At 38.8% G+C, this 27500-nt stretch overlaps 1 protein-coding gene across 1 annotated transcript in view; it reads left to right on the top strand.

Moving 5' to 3' along the window:
* Nucleotides 1–27500, top strand: part of abca4b (ATP-binding cassette, sub-family A (ABC1), member 4b) — a 48089-nt gene that overhangs the window by 17280 nt on the left and 3309 nt on the right. The window contains exons 12-46 of the mRNA XM_084120849.1: nt 2593–2798; nt 5399–5575; nt 6121–6343; nt 6540–6761; nt 9175–9379; nt 9459–9551; nt 9687–9902; nt 13765–13942; nt 14056–14187; nt 14269–14408; nt 15947–16084; nt 16254–16435; nt 16853–16952; nt 17039–17244; nt 17875–17929; nt 18094–18162; nt 18606–18763; nt 18975–19099; nt 19835–19933; nt 20173–20238; nt 21185–21377; nt 21472–21566; nt 21656–21688; nt 22264–22369; nt 22481–22555; nt 22694–22863; nt 24129–24306; nt 24425–24540; nt 24630–24777; nt 24951–25074; nt 26262–26391; nt 26579–26699; nt 26824–26886; nt 26996–27102; nt 27183–27324. Of these exons, the coding sequence (XP_083976975.1) occupies nt 2593–2798; nt 5399–5575; nt 6121–6343; nt 6540–6761; nt 9175–9379; nt 9459–9551; nt 9687–9902; nt 13765–13942; nt 14056–14187; nt 14269–14408; nt 15947–16084; nt 16254–16435; nt 16853–16952; nt 17039–17244; nt 17875–17929; nt 18094–18162; nt 18606–18763; nt 18975–19099; nt 19835–19933; nt 20173–20238; nt 21185–21377; nt 21472–21566; nt 21656–21688; nt 22264–22369; nt 22481–22555; nt 22694–22863; nt 24129–24306; nt 24425–24540; nt 24630–24777; nt 24951–25074; nt 26262–26391; nt 26579–26699; nt 26824–26886; nt 26996–27102; nt 27183–27324 (4791 nt within the window). The remainder of the gene's footprint in view (nt 1–2592; nt 2799–5398; nt 5576–6120; nt 6344–6539; nt 6762–9174; nt 9380–9458; nt 9552–9686; nt 9903–13764; nt 13943–14055; nt 14188–14268; nt 14409–15946; nt 16085–16253; nt 16436–16852; nt 16953–17038; nt 17245–17874; nt 17930–18093; nt 18163–18605; nt 18764–18974; nt 19100–19834; nt 19934–20172; nt 20239–21184; nt 21378–21471; nt 21567–21655; nt 21689–22263; nt 22370–22480; nt 22556–22693; nt 22864–24128; nt 24307–24424; nt 24541–24629; nt 24778–24950; nt 25075–26261; nt 26392–26578; nt 26700–26823; nt 26887–26995; nt 27103–27182; nt 27325–27500) is intronic.

Here is a 27500-nt window from a genome sequence, read left to right on the forward strand (position 1 = left end):
AGTGGGTCTTACAGGTTCGGAACGAAATGAGGCTGGGTAAATTATGACAGAATTTTCATTTTTGGGTGAAGTAACCCTTTAAGGATAAATTAAGGATCCAATTTCAGCATCTTTCAGCTTTCAGACACATCCACAGATGTGAAAGGAATATTATTTACCACTGTAAAGATATTGTAAAGATATTTGATATAATATAAATATGAAACAATCACAGGTGGAGTGTCCGGTGAAAGCCAAAAGGAATATTATTTAGCACTGTAATATGTTAATATTGGCAAATATCTTCCATGAATAGAGTCAAAATTAATTTGCATCCTTTGACCTTGCCCCTCTAAAACATTCAGCTCTTTCTAGAAGAGATGAAAAGTTCTATGGATGTAGAGCATGTAAAGCATTTCCTCAAACCGTCCTTGCCGTTCCTCACTTCACAGAATGAGGCTCTTTAGCTCTCGTTCTGCGGAGTGCTGATTGCTCTCAGCACATCACCACAAGAAAGACCACTTAGCACAGCTATATAGAGCCCACCGTGGCCAGATGGGTGAAAGGGAAAAGAACAAGCAAGCTGTCAACAGCATGCAGGCCCCTCTATTGTGCGGCTGTGATTAAGTGGAGAGTGGGAGGGAGAGCCAGCCTTTGCCAGCGCCGTGTTGTTTTTGTGGACAGGGGGCTTCATTGAGAAACAAGAGGGGCAAATCACTCTGTTACCTCACCTCCCCAACCACAACCGGCCCCGTAAGCTGGAGGCCTCTTCCCCGCAAATTGATTAGATTGGGACGGCGATGGTGGGAGAAAGCTATCATAGAGTGACCCAGCCTCCCTTTGTCTCTGCCCGAGCGGCGAGCCATCGTGCTTTACAAACAAACCTTGCTTGTTTAGCCCATTAGCTATAGCTGTCATCGTTCAGCCCTGCACAACTGTTACCTTGAAGAGCATAATTTGTCACTGAAAGAAATTCTCGCTATTTTTGGTTTGTTTGTGGTTTTTCAGGGGTGTGATCTCAAGCTGAGTGCTTCTGAATGTGAATGTTGTGTTTTTGAATTGAACTGTGTTTAGAACATGTGAGTCCTGCGGGGGGTCCCATTGAACCTTTCCATTCACTTGTTTGTTCGGGACCTCTGGTGGCATTGTACATTACCATGAATGACTCCATTAGATATGGTGCACATGAAATAGGAGGCCTCTCGGCTCTAGTGCGGTGGCATGTGATGTGAGAGCGAGCCGTTCACTCAGCTATTGTACAGCAGTCCTCCAGTGAAGAGCCAACACAGACTCTGTGATTTTCCCATGTCACTGGAGCGCTTTGAGAACGAGAGGCCTGCTATGTGGAGAACGGCTTCGGCTCTTGAAAGCGTGACACACACACAAACACACACACACACATTATTACACAACATTATTAGTTCCAGTCCTCGATTTTCTTATTGGCCGCTTGTCTGTGTTTGCGCACTCTAGATGTGATGGGATCTTAGAGAGACTCTTTCTGCAGTTACATTGTTACGGCAGTAGGTGGGGCAAGTGGCAAGCCCATTTGTTCAAAAACAATCATTTACTCAGCAGAATGGCTGCGTCTGAAATCGCATATTCTCTTGAGTAGGTACTTATTTTAGTAACACTTTATTTTGATGGTCCCTTTTGAACATTCTGTTGACTATAAGTAACATTGCACCTACATGTCAACTAACTTTCATTAGAGTATTAGTAGAGTGTCTGCTTAATATCTACTAACTCTTTATTGTGATGGTCCTCAAACAGACATTCTACTGACTATAAGTAACTTTGCAACTACATGTCAACTTATTCTAACCCTACCAGTCTACTAATACTCTACTAACACTCCAATGAGAGTTAGTAGACATGTAGGTGCGACGCTACTTATAGTCAACAGAATGTGTTAAAGGGACCATCAAAATAAAGTGAAACCCTTATTTTGAATGAGTAATAAGTAATTACTTCATAGCTGCTAAAATAGTACATTCTATATAGTATGAATGTGTGCGGTTTGAATGTAATCTGGACGTACTACATTCACCATGTTGTCATTATCATGTGACCTGCGCCAGTTGCGTTGCTTCACTGTCATCAACAAATCCTCTCCCGTGGCCTCATGGGATAGTAAAGTGTCCATCTTATGCACACTTCAGAATCTCGCCGGAAGTAGTAGGTCGTCCAGGTACTTTTTGCCTACTCTTTTATGAATACTGTGAATTCAGACGTACTTCTTTTGTCACATACTGTTTTTCACCTACTATATAGTAGGGAAGTATGCGATTTCAGATGCAGCCTTTCATTTGTTTAAAAACAACGGCCTGTTGTATAAAAAAAATTCACATTTGCAGTGTGCTGTTTGTCTGAATATTCGCAACAACAGTGGGACAGCAACACTTACTCGTTCAATATTGCTTCTTCTCGAGCAATGAATAAAAAGTACGAATAGCACATGTAACTTTCCCTGCATCGTTTGTATATCTATACAGTATATGATCCACTGTAATTATGGATGTCACCACAAGCACATATAGGATTCAACATTCAAACACACATTGTTTTCTATTTCCTCATATTTACACTCTTCTACTTTTTATATCTTATCAGTGTATAAGTCTGGATAAGTTTGTGGGTCACATGGATGAGAATCTGATGACCCATCAAGCCCTGCACCTGCTGGGGGAGAATAAGTTCTGGGCAGGTCTGGTTTTCATGGACATGTACCCCTGGACCACAGACGTGCCCCGCCACGTCAAGTTCAAGATCCGAATGGATATTGATGCAGTGGAACGTACCAACAAAATCAAAGACAGGTGAGATGTCATGATGTTGAAATGGCCTGATTGTTCACTTGATCTAATAAGGGTTGTTCCTTATATAGGGTCAGGCTGGGTAGTTCATGAGACACAGATTAAGAGACCATTAAACCACTGAATTAGAGTGAAACTGAATCTGTTTGACATTAGCCAATTTTAAAGAAACCATTCCAGCCTTTAGTGGACTTCCTTACTCAGACAGATCCTAGTCAAGCAAGCAAATGTTTAAATCAGTCTTGAGGGAGCTTTGAAGGAACATTAGATTAAAGTTCATGTCTCATCTTTCAGAGTATTGAGATTCAGATTTTATATAACATTTATTGTGTAAGGAGAGAATGGAAGATCTTCTCTTAATTGTTCATGTAAGGTGTTGCTGCTCAACACACTATTGTTAGAGAAACTGAAAGAGAAAGAGCGGGCACAATCACTTTCTCCATGTGTGATGCACACTGCAAAGTGACACCACTCATTACTGAGAGTTTCTCTGAAGCACAAAACATGCCTGCAGGTGTTAGTCTGGTCACATCTCACTGTAGCCGTCCCTCTTTAACAAACGAAGACAAACAGCAGAGGATAGAATGACACTGTGTGTTCATCAGCAGGGGATAGAATGACACGGTTCATTGGGTTTTCATTATTGTGGTCATAATGCATAGCGCAGCCACCACAAACAAACAATGTGAATTGAATTACAAATTGTGAATTTTTTTAATTTTGTGTGTGTGTGGCACTTCTCCTAGTCATTTTAAGGATATGTTGTTATGGTATGGCTTGTGGAAAAACAGGCTTTATTGCAAAATGTCAGCATTATTATAATTGAGATTAAAGCCAACTGTCTTGGCTTTGACTGTCTTGAGAAGTCTTCCCAGCAAACTAGGAGGTTGACATTTCTTTACATGTACATACTCTCTAAATACTCTAAGGTCCTGGAATATTCATATACAGTAGTTCACTAACCCCCTGAAGGTACCTGAAAATGCACATTTAGAGGCCTACAGTTGCTTTGAGTATTATAGATATCTTTCCAGTGAAACAATCATTCACTTAACAGGTTTGTTCAAACAACTGATTCATTCAAGAATGAAACACAACTACTGTGATGATGGTTCTGTTGTTGCTTCGTTTAAAACCATTTTTTGTTGGCAGAGCAAAAATAGACAAAGTAACTGGTTATATTAAACCAAATTTCATATTCGCAGTTGCTCTGTCAGGGTTATGTTTTGTTTTCATGGACTTATAATTTATCACATTGTTTCCATGTGTTATCTTCCTTTTTTCTTTTGTTCTCTATGGCTACATTCAGACTGTCAGTCTATATCCGATTTTTGTGCATATCCGATTGAAATACGATCAGATTTAGCAAGTGTGAACGGCCCAAAATTGGGATGGGAAACGCACTGAAAGTCTCTGCAGAAACAAGGTTGTGTTGTTGCAAAGTGGCGGAAGAGCAGAAAATTACATTATAACGGAGACCGGCGGAGATGAAAGCTCGTAATAAAGCCATGCATACCAGCCTCCTATGTGTCTACCGATGCCTCATAAGACACACCAGCTCAGCAACTACACTGCCTACCAACACAAAATCATTGCCATAGAAACCGATGCAGATATTCTGGAAAACAAAAGAGCGGCATGGATGCAAATCGGATCTTAACAGTTGTGATACATAATGTGGGTGTCAATAAATTTAGATCAGATTCCAATCGTATGGGGGGAAAAAATCAGATTTGGACTGACAATGTGAACGTAGCCTATGTTCCCACTTATCTGTCTTCTAGGTTGTCGAATGTGTCGCTGTTTGTTTCCATGGTTACCTATGTTTTGCACCTGTGTCTAGATTAGTTTCTCTTGTGTGTATATATAGCTCTGAATTTCTGTTGTCCCCTGTCGGTTGTCGTCATTGTTTAATGTGCATTTTCATTACCTGAAGTATCATTACCTGAGTATTTAGATTTCTTGGATTAAAGACTATTGAATGTTACATTTTTGAGTCATTCATGTTGGATTACACGGCAAATGTGACGTGCTTGAAGGCTGAATTTTAATTTAGAATTTGACATTTTTAATGTGATTTCAGTGTAGCCCAATGACAGTCTATAGAGTTTTATTAGGCGACATCGAAAATAATTGGAAATACTGTAGCCTATGATTTACTGAATGAGCTCTATTGTGTGAGAACTGTTGGCCACTAAGGATTAATGCATTTTTACTGCATTAGAAAAATTGTCAAAAAATATACACAACTGTTCAAAAGTTTGGGATCGTTAATATTTAAGATGTTTTTAAAGAAGGTTCAGCAAGGGTGCATTTATTTGATAAAATTCAGTAAAACAGTAATATTGTGAAATATTATTACAATTTAAAATAACTGTTTTCTTTTGGAGTATATTTTGATATGTAAATTATTCCTGTGATGGCAAAGCTGAATTTTCAGCATGATTACATGCATACGTCATGCATTACATTACATTACATACGTCACATGATCCTTCAGAAATCATTCAAATATGCAGATTTTCTGCTCAAGAAACATTTCTTGTGTTTCTTAAACTTTTTAAATGAGCACGAAACTACTAAATGCCCTCCTTTTCTCTTAGGTACTGGGACCCTGGTCCCAGGGCAGACCCTCTGGAGGACCATCGCTACATTTGGGGAGGTTTTGCCTACCTGCAGGACATGATTGAACATGGTATCCTCAAGTTACACACAGGTCATGACTGGCCTCTAGGTGTTTATGTGCAGCAGATGCCCTACCCCTGCTACGTGGATGACATGTGAGTGATGGCTAACTAATCCTTTCCCATATCATCACACCAGTTTAAATGGATATTCCACCCAAAAATGAAAATTCTCTCATCATTTGGGTGTGTGGTGATCATAGCCAAGAACAGGCAGGACAGGTAGTGAACAGATAAGATGTATTTCTTCCAACCAAAAGGACCAAAAAATAATATAATGACAAAAGTCATTTTCAAACAAACTCCATGTGAATACAGGGTGAGTACCCTCATGTCATTTCAAACCTGAATGACTTTTTGTTTTTCTGTGGAAGACAAAAGAAGAATGTAGGCAACCAAAAAGTTTTGGTTCCCTTTGACTTCCATTATATTTTTGACTATACAATGGAAGTCAATGGGAACGTCAAGTTAGGAACGACATATGGGTGAGTAAATGTTCACAGAATTTTCATGTTGGGTGGTCTGTCCATTGCAATGAAGTACAAAAATGACTCCAGTTGCATTATTTCATGGCATACCATAGTTCACAATGAAATCTTGCAATTATCCAATGGATCTTATTTGTTTTGTCCCATATCAAGGTTCATGCTGACCCTAAATCGCTGTTTCCCCATCTTCATGGTGCTGGCCTGGATCTACTCAGTGTCTATGGTGGTGAAGAGCATCGTGCTGGAGAAGGAGATGAGGCTGAAGGAGACACTGAAGGCCATGGGCGTCACTAATAGAGTCATCTGGTACACATGGTTTATCGACAGTTTCCTCGTGATGTCCGCCAGCACCGCTCTGTTGACTGCCATTATCATGGTGAGGAAGAAATGTGATGACTGATGAACTTTGTCCCTCTGAGCCTTTCTCAGACTTGTTGCATTGTGACCTCTGCTGGATGTATGTTGTTAGTACATGGAGGGTCTCTGTCTCTCTTTCTCTCGCTCGCTCTTTATTACACAGCACTGTTTTAAATTAGAAGAGTATCTTAATTATTGAATGCCTTTGTCCTCAGGCTGGAAAAGTGCTCAATTACAGTGATCCTATCATCCTGTTCCTGTTCCTCCTCACGTTCACTGTGGCCACTATCATGCAGTGCTTTCTGATGAGCGTGTTCTTCAATAAGGCCAACCTGGCTGCAGCTTGCAGCGGCATCATCTACTTCACCCTGTACCTCCCTCATATCTTCTGTTTTGCCTGGCAGGACCGCATTACCAAGAACATGAAGTTAGCTGTGGTGAGTCCAATATGGTTTTCCACTTCTCTTCAGTTTGATCCAATCTAAAACGGCAGCATTTAAAGTTGCCAAAACCCCCAAAAATCTGTGATTCTCAACCAGGGTTCCGGGGATCAGTAGGGGGCCTTAACAAACTGTGAAAGGGCCCTCAAGATGACTAAAAAGTTTTAGTTAAATGAAGATGATTATACTGAAAATAATCAAAATACAAAGTTCTGTCATGAAACTCTAGATGGTGCAGGCTGATAGGTCCTTCACTCAATCTGCCTGCAATCACATCATTCTCTATACACTTTAAATTATATGATCAATAAGTTGACAACATATTTTGATGAGTTCAAGCAAATTTCAACTTTTTTTTATACAAGTTATATAAGATTCATTTCATTTTTTAATTTAAAGGTCAATTTAAGTCAATTTAAAGGTCCCATTGCATGAAAATTTCACTTTATGAGTTTTTTTAACCTTAATATGAGTTTCCCTAGCCTGCCTATGGTCCCCCAGTGGCTAGACGTTTTGATGGGTGTAAACCAAGCCCTGGATATTTTTGAGAAAAATAAAGCTCAGACGGGCGAATTTAGAAATCTTCCCCTTATGTCGTCATAAGGGGAAAAGTTACCTCCCCTTTCTCTTCTTTGCCCGCAAAAAGAATTTGGCCCGCCCATGAGAAAATGCGCTGCCAGTGCGCGAGCGCGATATTGGTTTTTCCTCGAGAGACATGATGGCTTGGAAACGAGCGAAGCATGGCAGTTGCTCAGTGTTTGGATGTACAAATGAACACAAAAGCATCCGAGCCTCTGAAGAAGTGGGTTATGTGAATTTCTGATGTGTAATTGTTTAAGTTCAGACAGATAATCTTTCTCTCAAAATCGTTCAATACTGTTTATGCATCAGTAAATCAAGCCAGTGACTAAACGATCAACTTCACGTCGTTTCTCTTAGTAGGATGAAAATAATCTTACTTAAACTGTGATTAATATATATATACAGAAAGCGATCAAAGAACAATCCCTTTCCAATCGCCCAAGTTGGTGAAATCATTAGTGAGAGTGCAGAAACTGCGTTGCAATGATAAGATCTTCATTAACGCGATCAACAGGCTGTCATCTGCTCAATGCTCATCACTGCAACCTTTTATTTGATGGGAATAGATCTAAATACTTAAACTTCTCACGATTCGTTAATCCCGATAGCTGTAATAGTAAAAACGTATAATAGCTGTAGTTTTCGAGAGAGTTCCACATGTAATGCTAGATATTTCATATGCAAGCATGTCAGCCAATCACAGTAGTGGGCGTTTACACTGTCTCACAGCAGACACGCCCCTTCAAACAGTGTTTAAATCAGAGGCTAAAATCAGGCTAGGAAATATGCCTTTTATTTCTAAATTATAACAACTTTTGATCTAAAAAAAACATACTAACATTATAAGGGCACCCCAGGAAACATTCTAAAATAATAAAATAATCCATCAATGGGACCTTTAAAATGTAATTTAAGTTGAAATGACTTGAACATCTAAGTTGATTGCACTTAATAATTTAAGTATTTTTTTACAGTGTAGGACACAGCTGATTGGTTTCTGCTGTATCAGTAGCCAATGAGCTCACTGCTCAACCTTAAAATACTTGGTCAGCATTTGTTGTAGCAGTTGCATCATGCTTTCAGAAAACCTCCACCTTCCCCAGCTCCACCTGTATAGATCTGCTACAGGTATTTCTTGTTTGCTATTTTGTATAGCAGCAGCATGTCTTTCTTGCTCACAGCAATATGTTGTGTTTGTGTTGGCAGTAGCAAGTCCCTTACTTGCTCTGCAGCAGCAGCAACAATCAACAGCAGCAATATAAGCAGCAGCAGCGTAGCAGATCTATTCCGCCAATACCAAACATATCAACATTGTCATATCCATTACCATGCCAAACACTCCTAGAGTTGTCATGACAGAACTGTATTCATAAAGTAAAAAGCTAAAAACACATAAAATAAATATGTAAACAGAAATGTAATTCTTATATAATACTATAGTATAATAAAACAATATATAATAAAAATAAATAAATAAATTGTTCTCCCTTTAGTATCTGTTGTTTTCAATTGAAGAACATAAACTTTTAAAGTTGCCACATTATTTGTGGTTAATTAATTTCATATATCAATACTCCCAGTTTAAAAAATGTTTAAACAAGCAGCTTTGTCAAAATTACAGCAGAAATAGTCCATATCAGGGAGCTTTGGAATATTGTATTGGACAAAGGGATATACAGCTATAAATGTAATTAGCATGAAGTCTTATTTAATTTAGAAACTATTTCAATATAGAAAGTCATTCATTTATATTTGGACTTTACATCTGATTGGTCAAAATGGCTCTTGCATGTAGTTAATGTTTTGTAAAATGCTCCTGCTTTTCCAGAGCTTGCTTTCTCCAGTGGCCTTTGGTTTTGGGACAGAGTATCTATCCCGCTATGAGGAGCAAGGCCTGGGTCTGCAGTGGGACAATATTGGTACCAGTCCTCTAGAGGGTGATGAGTACTCCTTCTTCACTTCTATTCGGATGATGCTATTGGATGCAGTTCTTTATGCTCTTTTGGCTTGGTATCTCGACAACGTATTTCCTGGTTAGTTTCTTACAAAGCACTGCACTGAATATGCTAAACTACTATAAAAAAAGCTTACTTTTTTCCATTGGCTTTTCAGGCCAATATGGCATCGGTCAGCCATTTTATTTCCCTCTGCAGCCCTCGTACTGGCTGAAGCCGACACCTTTACCCTCACAGAATCCAGATCCAGGTATGGTTGATTTGTTTACACCTGATATAAACATCCATCTAGGATGATTCAATCACAAGTTGGCAGCATTAAATACATGTGTACACAGGGCTTACATTAGATTTATTTTGTGAACACACCTCTGTTTCTCTGTAGGCCCTGAGATGCCTCTGGTAAATAACTTGGAGAAACAGGAGGATGTTGAGTATGGTGGCCTTTCGCCGGAGCACAGGGAATGCAATGGTTCCCGCAGCAGCAAGCACTGCAAGCACAAGGAGAAACGAGAGAGGATGGAGAAAGAGAGAGAGCGGGAGGAGCATCTAAAAACACACGAAGAGATTCAACAAGAGGAGATCCAGCCTGTGCACGATGGTAAGGATGCCAGTTGGGTTGTGGGTAATTTACAAATTTGAATTGAAAAAAACTTTCCAGGATAGTTTCAAAAAGACTGCAAAATTGTAATTCAAATTTGAATTTAAGTCTCAAAGAAACTTAATTATAAATTCAAAGGAATTTATAGAACTGTACCATAAGTGAAGTTTTAACAGTCGAGGGTTACAAATTTACATTTTAAAATATATTAATATAGAAAACAGTCATTTTAAATTTGAATAATATTTCACAATATTGCTGAGAGTTTTGAAAACAGTGAAAAATGTCCCCAACATTTTGAACGGTATAGTGTATATAGAATTGCAATTTCACTTATAAATACAGTACAGAATTAATGGAATTAAATGTCATATACATATTTCATGACAACTCTCGGTTTAAACAGCACTTATTAATAAGAATGGAATGAACATAGGCTTAGAATTGGCGTACTAGATCTGCTGCGTCATGCTGCATGAGGGAAAGCTACTGCCGAAACATACACATAAATACGGTGAATAGGATGCAAGCTGCTGCAGGGAAATTAGGGAGAACCCCCTTGCAGATCTAGGCAGGTGGTGCTGGGGAAGGTGGAGGGCTAGGAAATGATGCGCTGTACTGAGTTCGGTATGGAAATAAATAGGTTATGTAGGTAGAACAAACGATCGATTGACCACAGCGGTCGACTTTGAGTGAACCAATCAGCTGGTCATATTGAGTCATATGGAGTTTCATGACTGGACTGTGTGTGTGTGTATATATATATATATATATATATATATATGTATGTATCAGGGTTTCTGTTGTCCGGTAATTGCCGGACATTGGCCGAAAAAAAAATGAAATGTCCGACAAAATTAAATCTCTCCGGTCAAATTGTCTGATTAAAATTGCCTAATAATCCCGCCCCCCCCTAACACAATCTGAATTTGAGAATAAGCCTAAAATGTATAAAGCAAAAATACACCGACCTTTGGCTATGTTATTGTTATGATGAGGCAAGGATGAAGCAGAGAGAGAATCCATACGCAAAACTAATTTAATGAAACAAACAGGAACTCCAGGGCAAACAAAGGAACACAGAACTCAGGACAGGAACATGGAAACAGCTACAACGACCAACAAACAACAACTGAAGCACAGAGGTTTATATACACAGGCAAACAAGCTAAACAAGATAACAAGGGGGTGTGGTTAATCAGAAACACCTGGGGAGACTAATAAACAAGAAAAACTACAAAGGACTACAAAACATGGCACAGGACAGGAAATAACAAAAGTCCACACAAGACAAGGGAAACACAGGACAGGAATCATGACATAGCCCCCCACTTAAGGAGCGGATTCCAGACGCTCCTCAGGAAATAGTTCAGGAGGGTGATGGAGCGGAGGCGGACCCGGGGGCGAGATGGAGGGCCAGGCCCGTGGAGCGGAAGAGGGCCTGGAGATTACTGTGGTACGGGAGGCCAGGGCGGAGCAGGCAGTGCAGGCAGCCAGGGCGGAGCAGGCAGTGCAGGCGACCCTTCGGGTGAAGACGACCCTTCAGGCGGCCAGGGCGGAGACAACCCTTCAGGTGGCCAGGGTGAAGACGACCCTTCAGGCGGCCAGGGCGGAGACGACCCTTCAGGCGGCCAGGGCGGAGACGACCCTTCAGGCGGCCAGGGCGGAGACGACCCTTCAGGCGGCCAGGGCGGAGACGACCCTTCAGGCGGCCAGGGCGGAGCTGGCTGAAGAGGCGACCATGGCGGCGCGGCCTCCATGGTCCAATCGCGGGACCTACTGCCCCCCCCAGGGCTCAGGAACAGACACCGGCTCAAGAACGAGCACGTCGGCGGCCATCTCTGGTGAGGGCTGAGGTTCTGGGATGGAGACAGGCTCAGGACTGGGCAGACCAGCGGCGGAAAGGTCTCTGTGCTGGACGGGACCAGCGGCGAAGGAAGCTCTGGGCTGGACAGGAACAGCGGCGAAGGAAGCTCTGGGCTGGACGGGACCAGCGGCGAAGGAGGCTCTGGGCTGGACGGGACCAGCGGCGAAGGCGGCTCTGGGCTGGACGGGACCAGCGGCGAAGGAGGCTCTGGGCTGGACGGGACCAGCGGCGAAGAGGGCTTTGAGCTGGGCAGGACCAGCGGCGAAGAGGGCTTTGAGCCTGGCAGGACCAGCGGCGAAGAGGGCTTTGAGCTGGGCAGGACCAGCGGCGAAGAGGGCTTTGAGCTGGGCAGGACCAGCGGCAAAGAGGCCATCTTGTCCGGAGACACTGGCTCGGCGGGCATGATGTGAACCGTCTCTGGATCGGCAGACGTGACGTGAGCCGTCTCTGGATCGGCAGACGTGACGTGAACAGTCTCTGGATCGGCAGAAGTGACGTGAACAATCTCTGGATCGGAAGGCGTGACAGGAACAATCTCTGCAGACGTGACGCAAAGAGACTCAGGCTTTGCAGGCATGACGCGAAGAGACTCAGGCTTTGCAGGCATGACACGAAGAGCCTCAAACTTTGCAGGCATGACGCGAAGAGACTCAAACTTTGCAGGCATGACGCGAAGAGACTCAGGCTTTGCAGGCATGACGCGAAGAGACTCAGGCTTTGCAGGCATGACGCGAAGAGACTCAGGCTTTGCAGGCATCCTGGGGATAAGAATCAGGCATAGACGCCTACTTGGCTGGAGATTACAATTTAAAGGAGAAGTTCACTTTTAAAATGAAAATTCTGTCATCATATAATCACCCTCATGTTGTTTCAAACCTGTATGAATTTCTTTCTTCTGCTGAACAGAAAGGAAGATATTTAGAAGAATATCAGTAACCAGGCAGTTTTTGGGTCCCATTGACTTCCATAGTAGGAAAAAAATATACTATGGAGCAGGCAATTGGTTGATAAAAAAATTATTAAAATTAAGATACAATTTATACAAAACGAAATTCACTTCAAAAGTTCTTTCTACAAAACAAAACTTAATTAAGTGGTCAAAATCATGTCTGACCCGCTCCATGTCTCTCGATATTGCGCATCCTATCTTGCATGTGCGGTTCACTTTTCATAATCAACATAAATTAAAAAATAACATTATAATATTTTAACAAATATTAAACTAAATAAGCTTATTTAATGGCTACAACACGTATAGTAGACCTAGACTCTCTATTTGTACAAATTGCTGCACATTCATTTTATTCTGAATTTTGCACACATAAGTTGAAAGGCATTTGTTTGTGCATGCATGTAAAACAAATCTGCAACATTTATCAAGTTCACTGATAATTATGCGTGCATTTATGAATTATTATCTTAATAAATAATGAAACAAGGACGAAGCATATAAACTGCGTTGTTTGTTTAGAATGGAATGGATCGCAAATAGATCCGAATGAAGAAACGAACCATAGTAGAAAATGTTTTTTTCCGTCTATTTGAAAGTTAGGCTAATAAACATGTTGCATTCGGCCTGATCATGTCATTTTTTAAGTTACATAGCCTGCATCCAGTTTTCCTCAACTTGACTAATTAAGAGGCGATACTTGACCGGCATATCATCAAAATGTCCGGAAAACGAAACGGTCACTTTGACCGGCACCATTTTTTTCTAGCGGAAACTCTGGTATGTATGTATGTATGTACACTGTATATATTTTGCAGAACTAATCCTTTATTATTTATATGTAATTTTGTTGAATTTCTTTGATTTGTGTTTCAGTAATTTCCTTTAACTGTCATTCCAATTCAAATCTCAATGAATGCTTTGATCTTTAGAAAGTGTTCCTGTATAAACTTGGTCTGTTTCTGTAGTACCTGTATATGAACCCAGACCTGTAATATTGTCAGTTATCTGTTTGGTTTAGTGTCCGTATGGGTATTTTCCTGCAGGAAATCCATTCTTTGAGCCAGAGCCGGAGGGTCTGTTAATAGGAGTGTCAGTGCAGGACTTGGTGAAGGTGTATTCTAGAAACTCGAGACCTGCAGTGGACTGTCTTAACATGAACTTCTATGAGGGCCAGATCACTTCTTTCCTGGGTCACAATGGGGCAGGAAAGACCACCACTTTGTGCGTCCTTACATTCTCTTTATCCTTTGATAACATTGATGATATGGAAATATAAATCCCATCTAGTTTGTGTCATCTTGGACTCATTTCTCATACATCTTGTACTGTTGCAGGTCCATATTGACCGGGTTGTTTCCGCCCACCTCTGGAACGGCTTACATATATGGGAGGGACATTCGTACAGAAATGGACACCATACGACAATCGTTGGGCATGTGTCCACAGTACAACATCCTCTTCAACCAGTGAGCACCTGTTCTTTGCAAGTGGACATAATATTATAAATACTGCAGTCTGATAGGTATGTTTCGTTTTATTTCACTCAGTCTGACAGTAGAGGAGCATATTCTCTTCTACTCTCTGATGAAGGGACGTGAGCGCAAGGAGGCCGAGCAGGAGGTCGAGGACATGCTGGAGGACCTGGGATTACCTCATAAACGAGACGAGGAAGCACAGAACCTCTCTGGTGGGTCTTGATGCAAACCTGAGACAATAATCTGGTAATCTGTAATCTGTTATTAAGGTTGTTTTGAGTTTGCCCACTCAGGATCTGTGTTTTAGACAGATACTTAAAAACCAGGGGAGACGGGGGGTACTGGAGAAAAGCTTCTTATTTGGATCTAATCTGGGTTAGGGATCAAATAAAGCTTCTCCTATAGAGTAAACATGGAAATGATGTTGCCTTGGTGGCAAGTGTGTTTGTGGGCTACACTATACTGTTCAAAAGTGTGGGGTCAGTAAAGGTTTTAAGAAATTAATACTTTTATTCAGCAAAGATGAATTAACGATGCGAAAAAAGTGTCAGTAGAGACATTTCTAATGTCACAAAAGATGCTGTTCTTTTGTTGAACAAGGCGTTTATAACAAACTGAGTTTTGCTTAAATCTTTCATCATCTTTCCCTTACAATAGATCACTCTTTAATCATTTACATGGCCTTTTTTATTTACTCATTATTTGGTTACACATTATTGTTACATGCCTCCTATGTTTTCATTGTGTTTTTGGTTTAGTCCTGTGACGTAGTTTTCCCCAGTCTGTTTAATTAGTTATGTCATTCATCCACCATTCACCCTGTTAATTTACTAATTAAGTCACTTTGTTTGCTCTGTATACTTAAACCCTCAGTTCTCCCTTAGTCTCTGTCCGTTTTCGTTAATGTTTGTGTGGTTTTCTCCTGTGTTTCTCCTGGTTCGCGAGTGTTTGCGATTAAAGTCTGTTTCCTGCAATTATTCCTCATCATGCAAGTTTCTAATATACCACGTTACGTAACAATTATCAGCTTTTTAAACATATTTTTCAGTATTCACTGTTAACAGTCAAATTAATTTCACAACATTTGGAGTCATACTACTACATACTAAAACGGCTCAAAGTAAATGAGAAACCCTTTACTTGTATAAATACTTAAATAATAGGTAATTGTGACTTTGTTTTTATTCTTTCTTTCTATTTATCTATATATATACTGTATTTAAAAACTTGCTACATGTACTAGACTAACTGGTGCTTGTCACAGCACTTACATTGTTGGATTAATTGCTTCTATTGTTCTCCTCAATTTGTCATTAAGTCTACTAAATGATTGAATATAACTGACATTATATAACTGACATTATATCACACAATATGACTTAATATATCACAATTGTGACTTGGTCTCGTAATTTCTCTTTTAATCTCAGAACTGATACAGTACATCTCCCAATGTGACTTATTATATAACAATATAACATTATTTCTTATTTTCAACTTTATCTCTCAATTGCATGTTTTATTTTTTACTCTGAGGTGAAAAACATTGCTTGCCTTGCATAATGACTGTGCCAGTGTTTCAAATGCCAATGTTAATTCCTGAGACAATTCCTGGGTGTCATTGTGCCTTAATATCTCTGACAGTATCCACAGTATATGCAATTTTAAATGCATTTTTTCTTAAACATCAAGCAACCAATATCTATAAAGTCAGTGTTTTAAACAATTTGTGTTTCGACTCTGTCTATAGGGGGTATGCAGAGGAAGCTGTCGGTGGCGATGGCTTTCGTAGGCGGTTCTAGGGTGGTGATATTGGATGAGCCAACGTCAGGAGTGGATCCATACGCCAGGCGCTCCATTTGGGACCTGCTACTCAAGTACCGCACAGGTACTGCCACCTTCTGGCCAAAGATAATAATGCAGGATTAAAAAGACAATCACTGCAAGAGACTTTCATTTGTAGAGCTGCTCATGCAATAAGATACAAATCTTATCCTCCTGTTGTTAAATATCTGTATCATCTCTTTCTCTCTCTCTTACACGTACACTTCATCCAGGCCGCACAGTAATACTGTCCACTCATCACATGGACGAGGCAGACCTGTTAAGTGACAGAGTGGCCATTATCTCTAAAGGTAAATTACACTGCAGTGGCTCTCCTCTCTTTCTGAAGAACTGCTTTGGAGTGGGTTTCTACCTCACGCTGGTGCGTCGCATGAAAGACCAGCGCAAGAAAGAGGTGAGACTTCTGTGACAGTTCACCATGTTGTTGATTAAATTCTTCATTTTGTTTAGATATTAGAGTTAAAGATTTTTTTATTTTGGATATCTCTTTTTATCACTCCATAATCAGAAAGTACTATTTTAAGAATAAAATGTTATATAAATCAAATCCCCTCTGTAAAAACCTTCACAGAATGAGACTGGAAGTGCTACTGAAGTGGATATCTCATTTTGAGAAAACAGATGTGTATTGTAATTGAAATTGAAATCTACTGACTCAAATAGATAAAGTGTAATACAATAGACACTTTATTACATATTTTGGATATTTTCTTTTCATTAGTCTGAAAAAAAGGCACAATATGGTAGCAAAATACCCCAAAATCGGTATTTCGACTGTGTCCAGTAAGTGTTCTTTGTCTGTGCTCTTCAGAATGAGTGTGACTGTGCGTCTGAGTGTTCCTGCTCCTGCTCCTCCTGCACTAGATATAAAGAGGAGAGTCAGGCACTACAGCCCGAGAGAATACTGGACGGTCAGTGGGCTAACAGCTCAAAATATTCATTGATATAACAGCCTCATTTCTTCAAAAAGGAATAATTTTTTCATCTCTCTACACAGGGAATGTTGAGAGTATCACTACTCTGATTCATCACCATGTACCTGAGGCAAAGCTGATTGAAATGGTCGGTCAAGAGATGACCTATCTGCTCCCTAATAAGGGTTTTAAATATCGTGCGTACGCCAGCCTTTTCAGAGAACTGGAGGAAACTTTAGCTGACATGGGCCTCAGTAGCTTTGGCATATCTGACACATCACTAGAAGAGGTTGGACAACATTTGTTTCTGCATTATGCTTTAGCAACCATTACCATCAGTGATAACAGTCAACAGACTGCGTAATGTATAGCTACAGTTCTTGTGTTTCAATTTTCTGTATAATTTTAATATCCATTTTTGGATGTTATTTTATATTAGGGCTGTGAAATGATTAATCGTGATTAATCGCATCCAAAATAAAAGTTTGTGTTCACATAATATATGAGTGTGTACTGTGCATAATTATTTTGTATATATAAATACACACCCATGCATGTATATATTTAAGAAATATTTGCTTAAATATACTGTATATATAATGTGTAGTATATATAAATATAAATAGTTTATGTATAAATAAATAAAAAATCTTAAATATATACATGCATGTGTGTGTATTTATATATACAAAATAATTATGCACAGTACACACACATATATTATGTGAACACAAACTTTTATTTTGGATGCGATTAATCGTTTCACAGCCCTATTATTTATATATATATATATATATATATATATATATATATATATATATATATATAATGCTAAAACAACGCTGGTTGTTACTGTGTAAAATATATAGATAAGTGTGTCCTCACTTATGATTTAAGACACTGTGTTGTATATATTTAGATCTTTCTGAAAGTTACAGCAGATGGAGAGGCAGCCAACATCTCTGTCACACCAGGTAAATATCCTCATATTACCTATATCAACAGCCATAATACCTATAATATATATCATTAAGTTAATTCAAGTCCTGTACTTTCCATAAACCAGGAGTTTATGGAATAGTTTATGATTGTCTTTTAAATCCCTGCTGTGTTTGACTGTGTCAAACAACCCCCTCAGAGCAATGGATGCTACAACAGAGGAAAAATAGTTTCTTGAGAGACAGAGAGACTACGAACAATGTTGAAGGTGAATCGAGATCCCAGATCTCAGCTTTGCTTAGCGCTCATGCTAAGAAGCTAACAGGGTGATATGAAGGGTTTGACTGAGGTGCTATGCTTTGTGTAGAGATAAAGCTTCTTGAGATACAGTAGCTCTTGGCAGACATCAGATCATCTTAGACCAATACGCATTTCCATGCTGCTCCATGCTGGTTTGTGCTGATTAGTGCTGGTCTAGCTGGCGAACCAGTCAATCGTGCTGATTGATTGCCTGAAAATGGTTCTTGGTTAAGCTAGAAACATATAGGGTCTTGCTTGTTAAAGCAACTAATGTGGTCTTGCTGGTTTAGAGGTTTGAGCTGGTCAGTTGTCTATGGTTAATTAGCCAGGTGAGGACAAACCAGCAGCCAAAATAGAATGTTTATACAGCAGGTCTAATAAGATTATGCCTGTATCTGGTCTGGTTTACAGATGCAAATGGTGTGGGGAGCCCAGTAGTGTCTGACAACAGTGGCGGTAGAGCCTCCAAGCAGGTTAAAGGCTTTAGCCTGGTACTCAAGCAGTTCCACGCTCTTCTGGTCAAGAGATTTCACCATGCCACACGCAGCCACAAAGATTTCCTTGCACAGGTAAGGTGAAGTTTGCATGTGGACACAGTGTTATGAAAATTCACCCAAAAAGGATCATTCTGTTATCCGTTCCAAACCTCTGACTTTCTTTCTTCCATTGAACACAAAAGTACAATTTCCGAAAAATATTCTGGCCACTTACTTGATGCCATGTGTTTTTTCTAGAATAGACAACAAGCAAAGGTTTTCTTTACATCTTGCTTTTTTGTAGATTGTTTTGCCATCCAGTTTTGTCCTTATTGCTTTGGTCTTCACTATGATTGTCCCACCATTTGGAGAGTATCCCAGTCTGACCCTCACTCCATGGATGTACGGACCACAGTTGACCTTCATCAGGTGAGTTCAGCTGTTTAGAGTCTAAGTGTGTTTTCACACCTGTAGATTGTTTGCTTTTTTTCGAAACAAGGGTTAAAATTGTTACGATATTTTTTCACAAGGCAACATTTCCAAATGGACAAAAATTAGTTAATACGAGTCAAGTGCGAGTAAAGTCTCCTCTCATTGGTCCGCGTGCACCTGTTTATGTTCCAGGATTCATCTCATAGCGGTCATTATATATTACTTTATCATTTTAGCAAGGCTTTGTTTGTATTTTTATCCGTTTTGGACAGTTGGTCTGAAATATGTTTATTCGACCAAATTTTAATGAGGCATTTCACTTCGTCTTTGCTCCAGGTTAACCTGCGATATTTTTTTAGAGGCATTAGCAAAACACACACTGCTGCTTTTCATGCAACGTACGTAATTACCCATCATTGTGATACAGCCTGATTCGTTGGTTCTCCGGGTCGGATTGCTTTCTCACTACAAGCGAACAGCTCCACAGTTGTTGCAATTGGGCTAAGACCACCTCGTTGATATGATCTCGGACAGATTATTTTAGTGCGGATCGGAGCGCGATTGACGTTTTCACATATGCCTAAATGAACCGAACTAAGGGAGAAAATGCACCAGGTTCCAAAACAAACGCTCCAAATTAGCCAGGTGTGAAAACGCCCTGAGAATCTGTTTATGAAGTAATTTGTATGTTTTGATGGGAGATGAATTTCTCACCTGTCTTCTGTATCTCAGTAATGAGCAGCCATCGCATCCAAAAATGAAGCACTTCATGCAGACGTTGCTGAAGGACCCTGGCATGGGAACACGCTGTATGGCAAATCAGCCCTTGGAGTGAGTTGTTAAGTTTGGTCTGAAGGGGTTTTGAAACTACACTATGAGCATACTTTAATTATTTTGAGATTGACTCTGGAGAATATATTGAGCCAATGCACACCTATCCAGTTCTGATTTATGCGATTCTGATTTATGTGATTACTTCAATAAATACAGAGTTCTGTCATGAAACTCTAGATGGTGCAGGCTGATAAATCCTTAACTCAATCTGCCTGCAATCACATCATTCTCTGTAGGACACAGCTGATTGGTTCCTGCTCTATCAGTAGCAATGAGCTTTCTGCTCAACTTTCAAATACTTGGTAAGCATTTGTTGTAGCAGTTGCAGTGCTCTTTCAGAAACCCTCCACCTTCCCCAGCTCCACCTGTATAGATCTGCTACGACAGGTAATTCATGTATGCTATATTGCATAGCAGCAGCATATCTTACTTGCTCACAACAGTGTTGTGTATGTATTGGCAGTAGCAAGTCCCGTACTTGCTCTGCCGCAGCAGCAACAATTATCAACTGCAACAGCACTAACAGCAGAAGCGTAGCAGATCTATTCCACCAAGACCAAACATATCCACATTGTCATATCCATTACCATGCCAAACACTCCTAGAATTGTCATGACAGAAATGTAATCTTTGAATGGAGCGTGACAAAATCTTCAGAGCGTGAGTTTTCTCCATAGATATATAATAATAATGTATAAACATTTCAGGGCTATGCATCTGTGCAACGATTCAATATCATTTTAAGTTAATTGCTTAATTACCAAATTCATAGCAAGTTAAACTACGAATTGAAAAGTTTTGGGTCAGTAAGATTGTTTATTTTTGTAACACTTTTGTTCAGCAGAGACGACTGAAGTTTGGTTAAATTGATTGAAGTAACAATAAATACATTTATAATGTTATTAAAAAAAATCTATTGTAAATAAATACTGTTCTTTTTAACTTTTCTTTTAACAGTTTCCACAAAAATATTAAGCAGCTGTTAGCTGTTTTCAACATTGATAATAATAATAAATGTTTCTTGAGCAGCAATTCAGCATTTTAGAATGATTTCTGAAGAATCAGGTGACTGAAGACGAGTAATGATGCTGAAATTTTTTAATATTTTTAATAATTAAAATAATAATATTTTGCAATAATAATTATACAGTTATACTTAGAATAGAATAGTATTATGTTATGTTATATTATATTATATTATATTATATTATATTATATTATATTATATATGTGAATATGTGCTCACAGGAACCTCTTTACCTGTTTAAACACATCCTCTGATTGGGAAGTTCCTCCAGTGTCTCCTGAGGTCACGAACATCTTATTGAGTCCCGAGTGGAATACAAGGAACCCTTCCCCTTCCTGTGAGTGCAGCACTGATACAAAGCTCACCATGCTGCCGTTCTGTGCGGCTGGAGCTGGAGGACTGCCACCACGACAGGTCAGGATCAGATGGAACTAAAATACTTTATCGTAATTGTAAAGATCCAGGAGGTGAGTTTAGTGATGTTGTTTTTTTGTTTTATTTCATGTAGAGAAAAGAGCCAACAGGGGACATTTTGCTTGATATGACAAACAAAAACATCTCTGATTACTTAGTGAAGACTTACCCCAAGCTCATCAAGGCCAGGTGAGCTGTTCTAAAAAAAACTTCAGTGTGCTAGTAGTGTTAGTATTCATTTTAATTTGTATAATGTCTGCTGTTTTCCTTATATGCAGCTTGAAGAGCAAATATTGGGTGAATGAACAAAGGTAAAGTTTCTGTCTTTTTTATTTAGTTGTATGGATGTTTGATGTGGTTGCCAATATAAAACAATCAAACAGTTGTCCAAAAACCCACACGTCATAATCAAAGATTTCTTTATGCAGAGTGCCTCAAGATTTTACTTCATTTAGGCCAAAAACATAAGCTAGGGACTTAAAAAAATAATAATTTTGAGAAGATGACGTCCTTCAGTGTGACATTTATTTATTTATTTATTTATTTATTTATTTATTTATTTATGATATTATAAAATATTATAAAAATGTTTTTTTTTAAGCACCATTTTGCTAATTATTTTGTAATGCATTGATTTTTTAAATGGCAATTTTTACTTTTTAATTTGTCTGGTAGAAGCAGCTTAAAATGGGTGATCAGTCACAGAACCAAATTAGACAATTTCCCTCATACATTTTGTTAAACCTTAAAATGTCTTAAATATTGATAATGAAAATGAATGGACATGTTATACAAGTGCAAAATGTTAATATGCAAACATAAATTAGTGGACACAATAACTGAGAAATCTTTAAAACGATGCTCGATTAAACCCATTCTTTCACAGGTACGGTGGACTCTCTGTTGGTGGACAACTACCGATCCTCGATGTGGATCCTGAGGAGATCCAGGATATTCTTTGTCAGCTTGGACGGATAATGAATATTACAGGGGTATGATATTGTGTTTACTAACCATAAGATTTTGATGAGAGGCATTTAAATATATTACTCTCTATTCTGCTCACACAACATATACACTGTTGAATGATTTCTTCTCCTTAGGGCCCATATTCAAAGTCAGCCATGAACGAATTCGGAACTTTCTTGCACTACATGGAGAGTGAGTACAATGTTAAGGTAAGTTAAACCTCATATTTAACAGTACAATGTCCCAAAATGTGTTTGGACATTTTAACCATGATTAAACATGGTCTAAATTTCAAGGACATTTTTCTACTGACTTTATTTTTCTCCTGGTTTCCTAACTTGTCACAGGTGTGGTATAATAACAAAGGCTGGCACGCCATGGTCTCCTTCATGAACATAGCAAACAACGCCATTCTCCGTGCTTACCTGCCGCCTCACGCCAACCCTTCAGAATACGGCATTACTGCCATCAACCACCCGCTCAACCTCACCAAAGAGCAGCTCTCAGAAGTCACTGTGTGAGTGTCAGATGTCACATTGAAATGTTTACATCATCTGTCTTGGATGCTCTGCACTAAATACAGGTGTAAATGGGGTCCAAACTGTTTTTTTTTTTTTACTAAAACAAGAGATTTTAATCTAAGTGTTGAAAATCATGTTTTTAATGTTGTTTATATGTATATGTGGTGTTTTTAATATGCTTTAAGACAAACCATGTGCAAAGTCATAAGTCAGCACCATTGCTGAGTATTTTCTCCTTAAAATTGCAGTGAACCAAAGACAGTCTCAAAATCGCGGTTTGAAATTGTTGGTGTTTCTGACATCACAAACTACCTTGTAACCAATCAATCACATCAACATGTGATCGTCAACCAGTGGATCTCTGAGCTGGTGCGAGTGAGTGGAGGCGGGGCTAATTTGCATATTCATAAAACCACGTATACTAAATGAGGCATGGGTGTAGAGTTACATTCAAGCAATTTTAAGGCATGAAGAATTTCTTTTTCAAGGAAAAACTTTTAAATATGTAGTTTTGGTGATCAAAGATGGGTTTTAAGGGATACAATGATTGACTACAAGGGGGACTTTAAACTTTATGTGAAGAATCTGACGTTCAGTTAATAGTGATGTATGAGTGATATACAGTACCGTTCAAAAGTTTGGGGTTGGTACATTTTAATGATTTTGAAAGAAGTCTCATATTCTCGCCAAAACTGCATTTTTTTAAATTAAAAATACAGTAAGAATAGTATCGTGAAATGTTTTACAATATAAAATATCTTCCTATTTTAAAATATTTAAAAATGTGATTTATTCCTGTGATTCAAAGTTGAATTTTCAGCATAATTACTTCAGTCTTCAGTGTCACATGATCCTTCAGAAATCATTATAATATTTGCTGCTCAAGAAACATTTATTATTATTATTATCAATGTTGAAAATGTTGTGCTGCTTAATATTTTTGTGGAAACTGCTAATTTTTTTCCAGCATTCCTTTATGAATAGAAAGTTAAAAAGAACAGCATTTGATTTTTTTTGTAACATTATAAATATTTTTACTGTCCCCTTTGATCAATTTAATTTATCCTTGAATCTTGAATCTAACCCCAAGCTTTTGAGTGGTAGTGTACAGTATGTAGTCATGAAATCAGAAACACAGACATCTGATACACATCATTTCAAGTATTTACATGCAAAAATTTGACTACTGTATGACTCTGTGGATATGAAAAGTGTAGTGTGCTTTTGTGTAGTAAAAGGCTGCTTTTATCCTTTCGGACAGTCTCGCCACATCAGTGGATGCCGTGGTGGCCATCTGCGTCATCTTTGCCATGTCCTTCGTCCCGGCCAGCTTCATCCTCTACCTCATTCAGGAACGTGTCACCAAGGCCAAACATCTGCAGTTTGTTAGTGGAGTCAGCCCTGTGGTCTACTGGATCGCCAACTTTTTCTGGGACATGGTGAGATTTATCAGCGTTGTGTGTTAACAAGGACAGTTCTGTAAAATGTCAAACATTAGTCATTGTGAAATGTTTGAGCTATTTGATTGCTCATATCCCATTCGTTTGTTTGTGCCAGATGAACTACTCCCTCAGCACAGTGATGGTTGTGGCCATTTTCGTGGGTTTTGATAAGAGGTGCTACACATCACCCACAAATCTGCCAGCGCTGGTCGCTCTGCTTTGTCTCTATGGGTCAGTCAGCGGCTTATGTATTCTGCCATTGACTTAAAGAAAATCAGCTAAGCACAACAGTGATTTTTCTTCCACTCTTCACTATGCAGGTGGTCAGTGACGCCCATGATGTACCCTATGTCCTACATGTTCAATGTCCCCAGCACGGCATACGTGTCCCTCTCCTGCATCAACCTTTTCATTGGTATCAACAGTAGCGCCATCACCTTCATCCTAGAGCTCTTTGAAAACAACAGGGTAAAATTAATTTTTTTGTTGTTTGTTTTTTTTATATACAATTCTAATGTAGTACCTTTTCGTCACAATAATGCCTTAAAGTAAAAAAAAAAAAATGTTTGCTTAAGAATCCGTGCTTACTGATTTCAGATTTTGAAGTAATTACTTGTGTTTTTTCTTCACAAACCCTACAGTCTCTAATAATGTTTAATGAGGTGTTGAAGAAGGTGTTACTGGTCTTCCCTCACTTCTGTCTCGGCCGAGGTCTCATAGATATGGCCATGAACCAGGCCGTGACTGACGTCTATGCCAGATTTGGTATGGTCTTCTATTAGCAAGAACTATTAATGATTGATCAATTGTTGTGTAAAATCTGCCACCTCAAATGAAGCCTTTTAATGTCCTTACTCTAAAAACAGCATGTCTGTTTAAACAGACAGTACGTTTCCCCTCAGATTTTTGACCCAACTTGATTTGAATGAAATTTCTAAAAATAATCATGTGTATGTAAGTTATGTAGGTAAAATGCTGAAAACATTTCTTCACTCCTCTAAATCCAACTGAGTTGCATCTTCTTCACTCGAAACTCATATGATAATTTTCCTGTAAAACACAAAAATAATTAAGAATTAGTATTAGTATTGTATTATGCTATATTCACCAAGGCTGCATTTATTTGATCAAAATACAGTAAAAAAAATTATATTGTGAAATATTATTACAGTTTAAAATAACTGTTTTCTATTTGAATATATTTTAAATGTAATTAATTCCAGCATTTTCAGCATCCATCATGCCCATCTTCAGTGTCACATGATCTTTCAGAAATTGTTCTGAAATTGTTTGGTGCTCAAACAAATCAAACACTTCTTCTTATTATGTTGAAAATAGTATATTTGTTGAAAACAGTTGTGCTGCTTAATATTTTTGTGAAAACTGTGATAATTTTTTTCAAGATTCTTTGATAAATAGAAAGTTAAATAAATAATTGTTTTCTTGTAATTGGAGGCGTGCCAGTTTTAGCTGTTTTTACTCACTCTAAATTATGTGTTCTCAAATGTGCTTGGGCTTTTGTATTTTTTGTAAGACTGAGGAAGGTCGATTGACCTAAACGTTACTCACTAAAATATTTTTGTGATTTTGCAAACGGATTTATATATTTTTAACGAATTAAAAGTTCAAAAGAATAGCATATTTTTTTTAAATAGTAGACTTTTACATTGTTTCAAAAAAACCTGTCAATGTATCCTTTCAGAATTAAGGAATTCATTTCTTTCTCAAAAACAAAAATCTTACTGACTCTAAACTTTTAAACAGCAGTGTACATATTAATACTAAAAGAAATTGCTAACTAACACTGCTAATACAATGAACTACTAAGTAGTTTCTTTTGTCATGTTTTATCTCACCTATTGTAACAAATGAGCCAGATCTGCTACTGGCGCCCCCTAAAAAGAAAAAAAAAAGAAGCCACTGTCCTTACTATAAACTATATCTTGGCACAGGGGAGGAGTATTCCATGGATCCGTTCAGATGGAACTTTGTGGGGAAGAATCTCGTCTGTATGGCTGTGGAGGGTTTCGTGTATTTCATCTTTAACCTGCTCATCCAGTACAATTTTTTCCTTGATCACTGGTGAGGGCAAAAAGACAAAACTATTCTGCTCAGTACAGACTTTTACTCTACAACTGCAAAATAAACATTCAGAGAAAAGTTAGCTTTAAAATTGGATCTGTTTAATATTTTGTTTACTGTAGCTGTTAGGAAAAACCCTAGAACAGCAGATGATGGTAACTATTATTTGTGTCGGTGAAATGTGCAGGGTGACAGACTATGCGAAGAGTCCTGTTAAAGATGAAGATGATGATGTAGCTCAGGAGAGAGAGCGCATTTACAAAGGAGGGAACAAGAATGACATCCTTCTAGTTCGAGACTTGTCAAAAGTAAGTGACCATAAGACAAAAAGCTTCCATTTTTTTATTATTTTTTGTAAACAATGTCAGTGTTGAGTTTGTAGTGTTTTGAAGGATTGTTATTGTCATGCTGAAATGTGCGGTCTAATCTTAGACATACAGGCGCAGAAAACGACCAGCAACGGACAGAATCTGTGTAGGAGTTCCAGCAGGGGAGGTATCACTGAAAAAAAATATGATTAGATTTGAAAATATGAACCATACTGCTGCTCTTTCAATTGAAATGAACGACTGAACAATGATATTCAACTTAAATTTGTGTGCAGTGCTTTGGGCTTCTTGGCGTAAACGGTGCAGGTAAAACCACAACCTTTAAAATGCTAACCGGAGACACAGATGTGACATCAGGCGAGGCGTCAGTAGCTGGATACAGGTAATGTACAAACTATAAAGAGCCACTAGTTGTGAACTTACATTGGATGTAAAAGCTAATCATGAACTGCTTGTCTTCAGCATTCTTACCAACATACTGGATGTGCACCAGAACATGGGCTACTGTCCTCAGTTTGATGCCATAGATGAACTGCTGACAGGGAGGGAGCACCTGTACCTGTACGCCCGCCTCCGCGGGATCCCTGAATCTGAGATTAGCAGAGTGAGACTCCCACCCCTTACAGATCACATGACACACACCAGGACAAAAACATAGTGCATGACACTTGAACACATACTTGAGTGAAAGTTTCCACATTTCATTGGACACAAATAACTACTATATGTTAGGCTTTGTTGGCTGAAATTCTTAAAGCATTCTGATACAATCATCATGTA

This window comes from Abramis brama (genome assembly GCF_963993115.1).
Source record: "Abramis brama genome assembly, chromosome: 7".
Lineage (NCBI taxonomy): Eukaryota > Metazoa > Chordata > Actinopteri > Cypriniformes > Leuciscidae > Abramis > Abramis brama.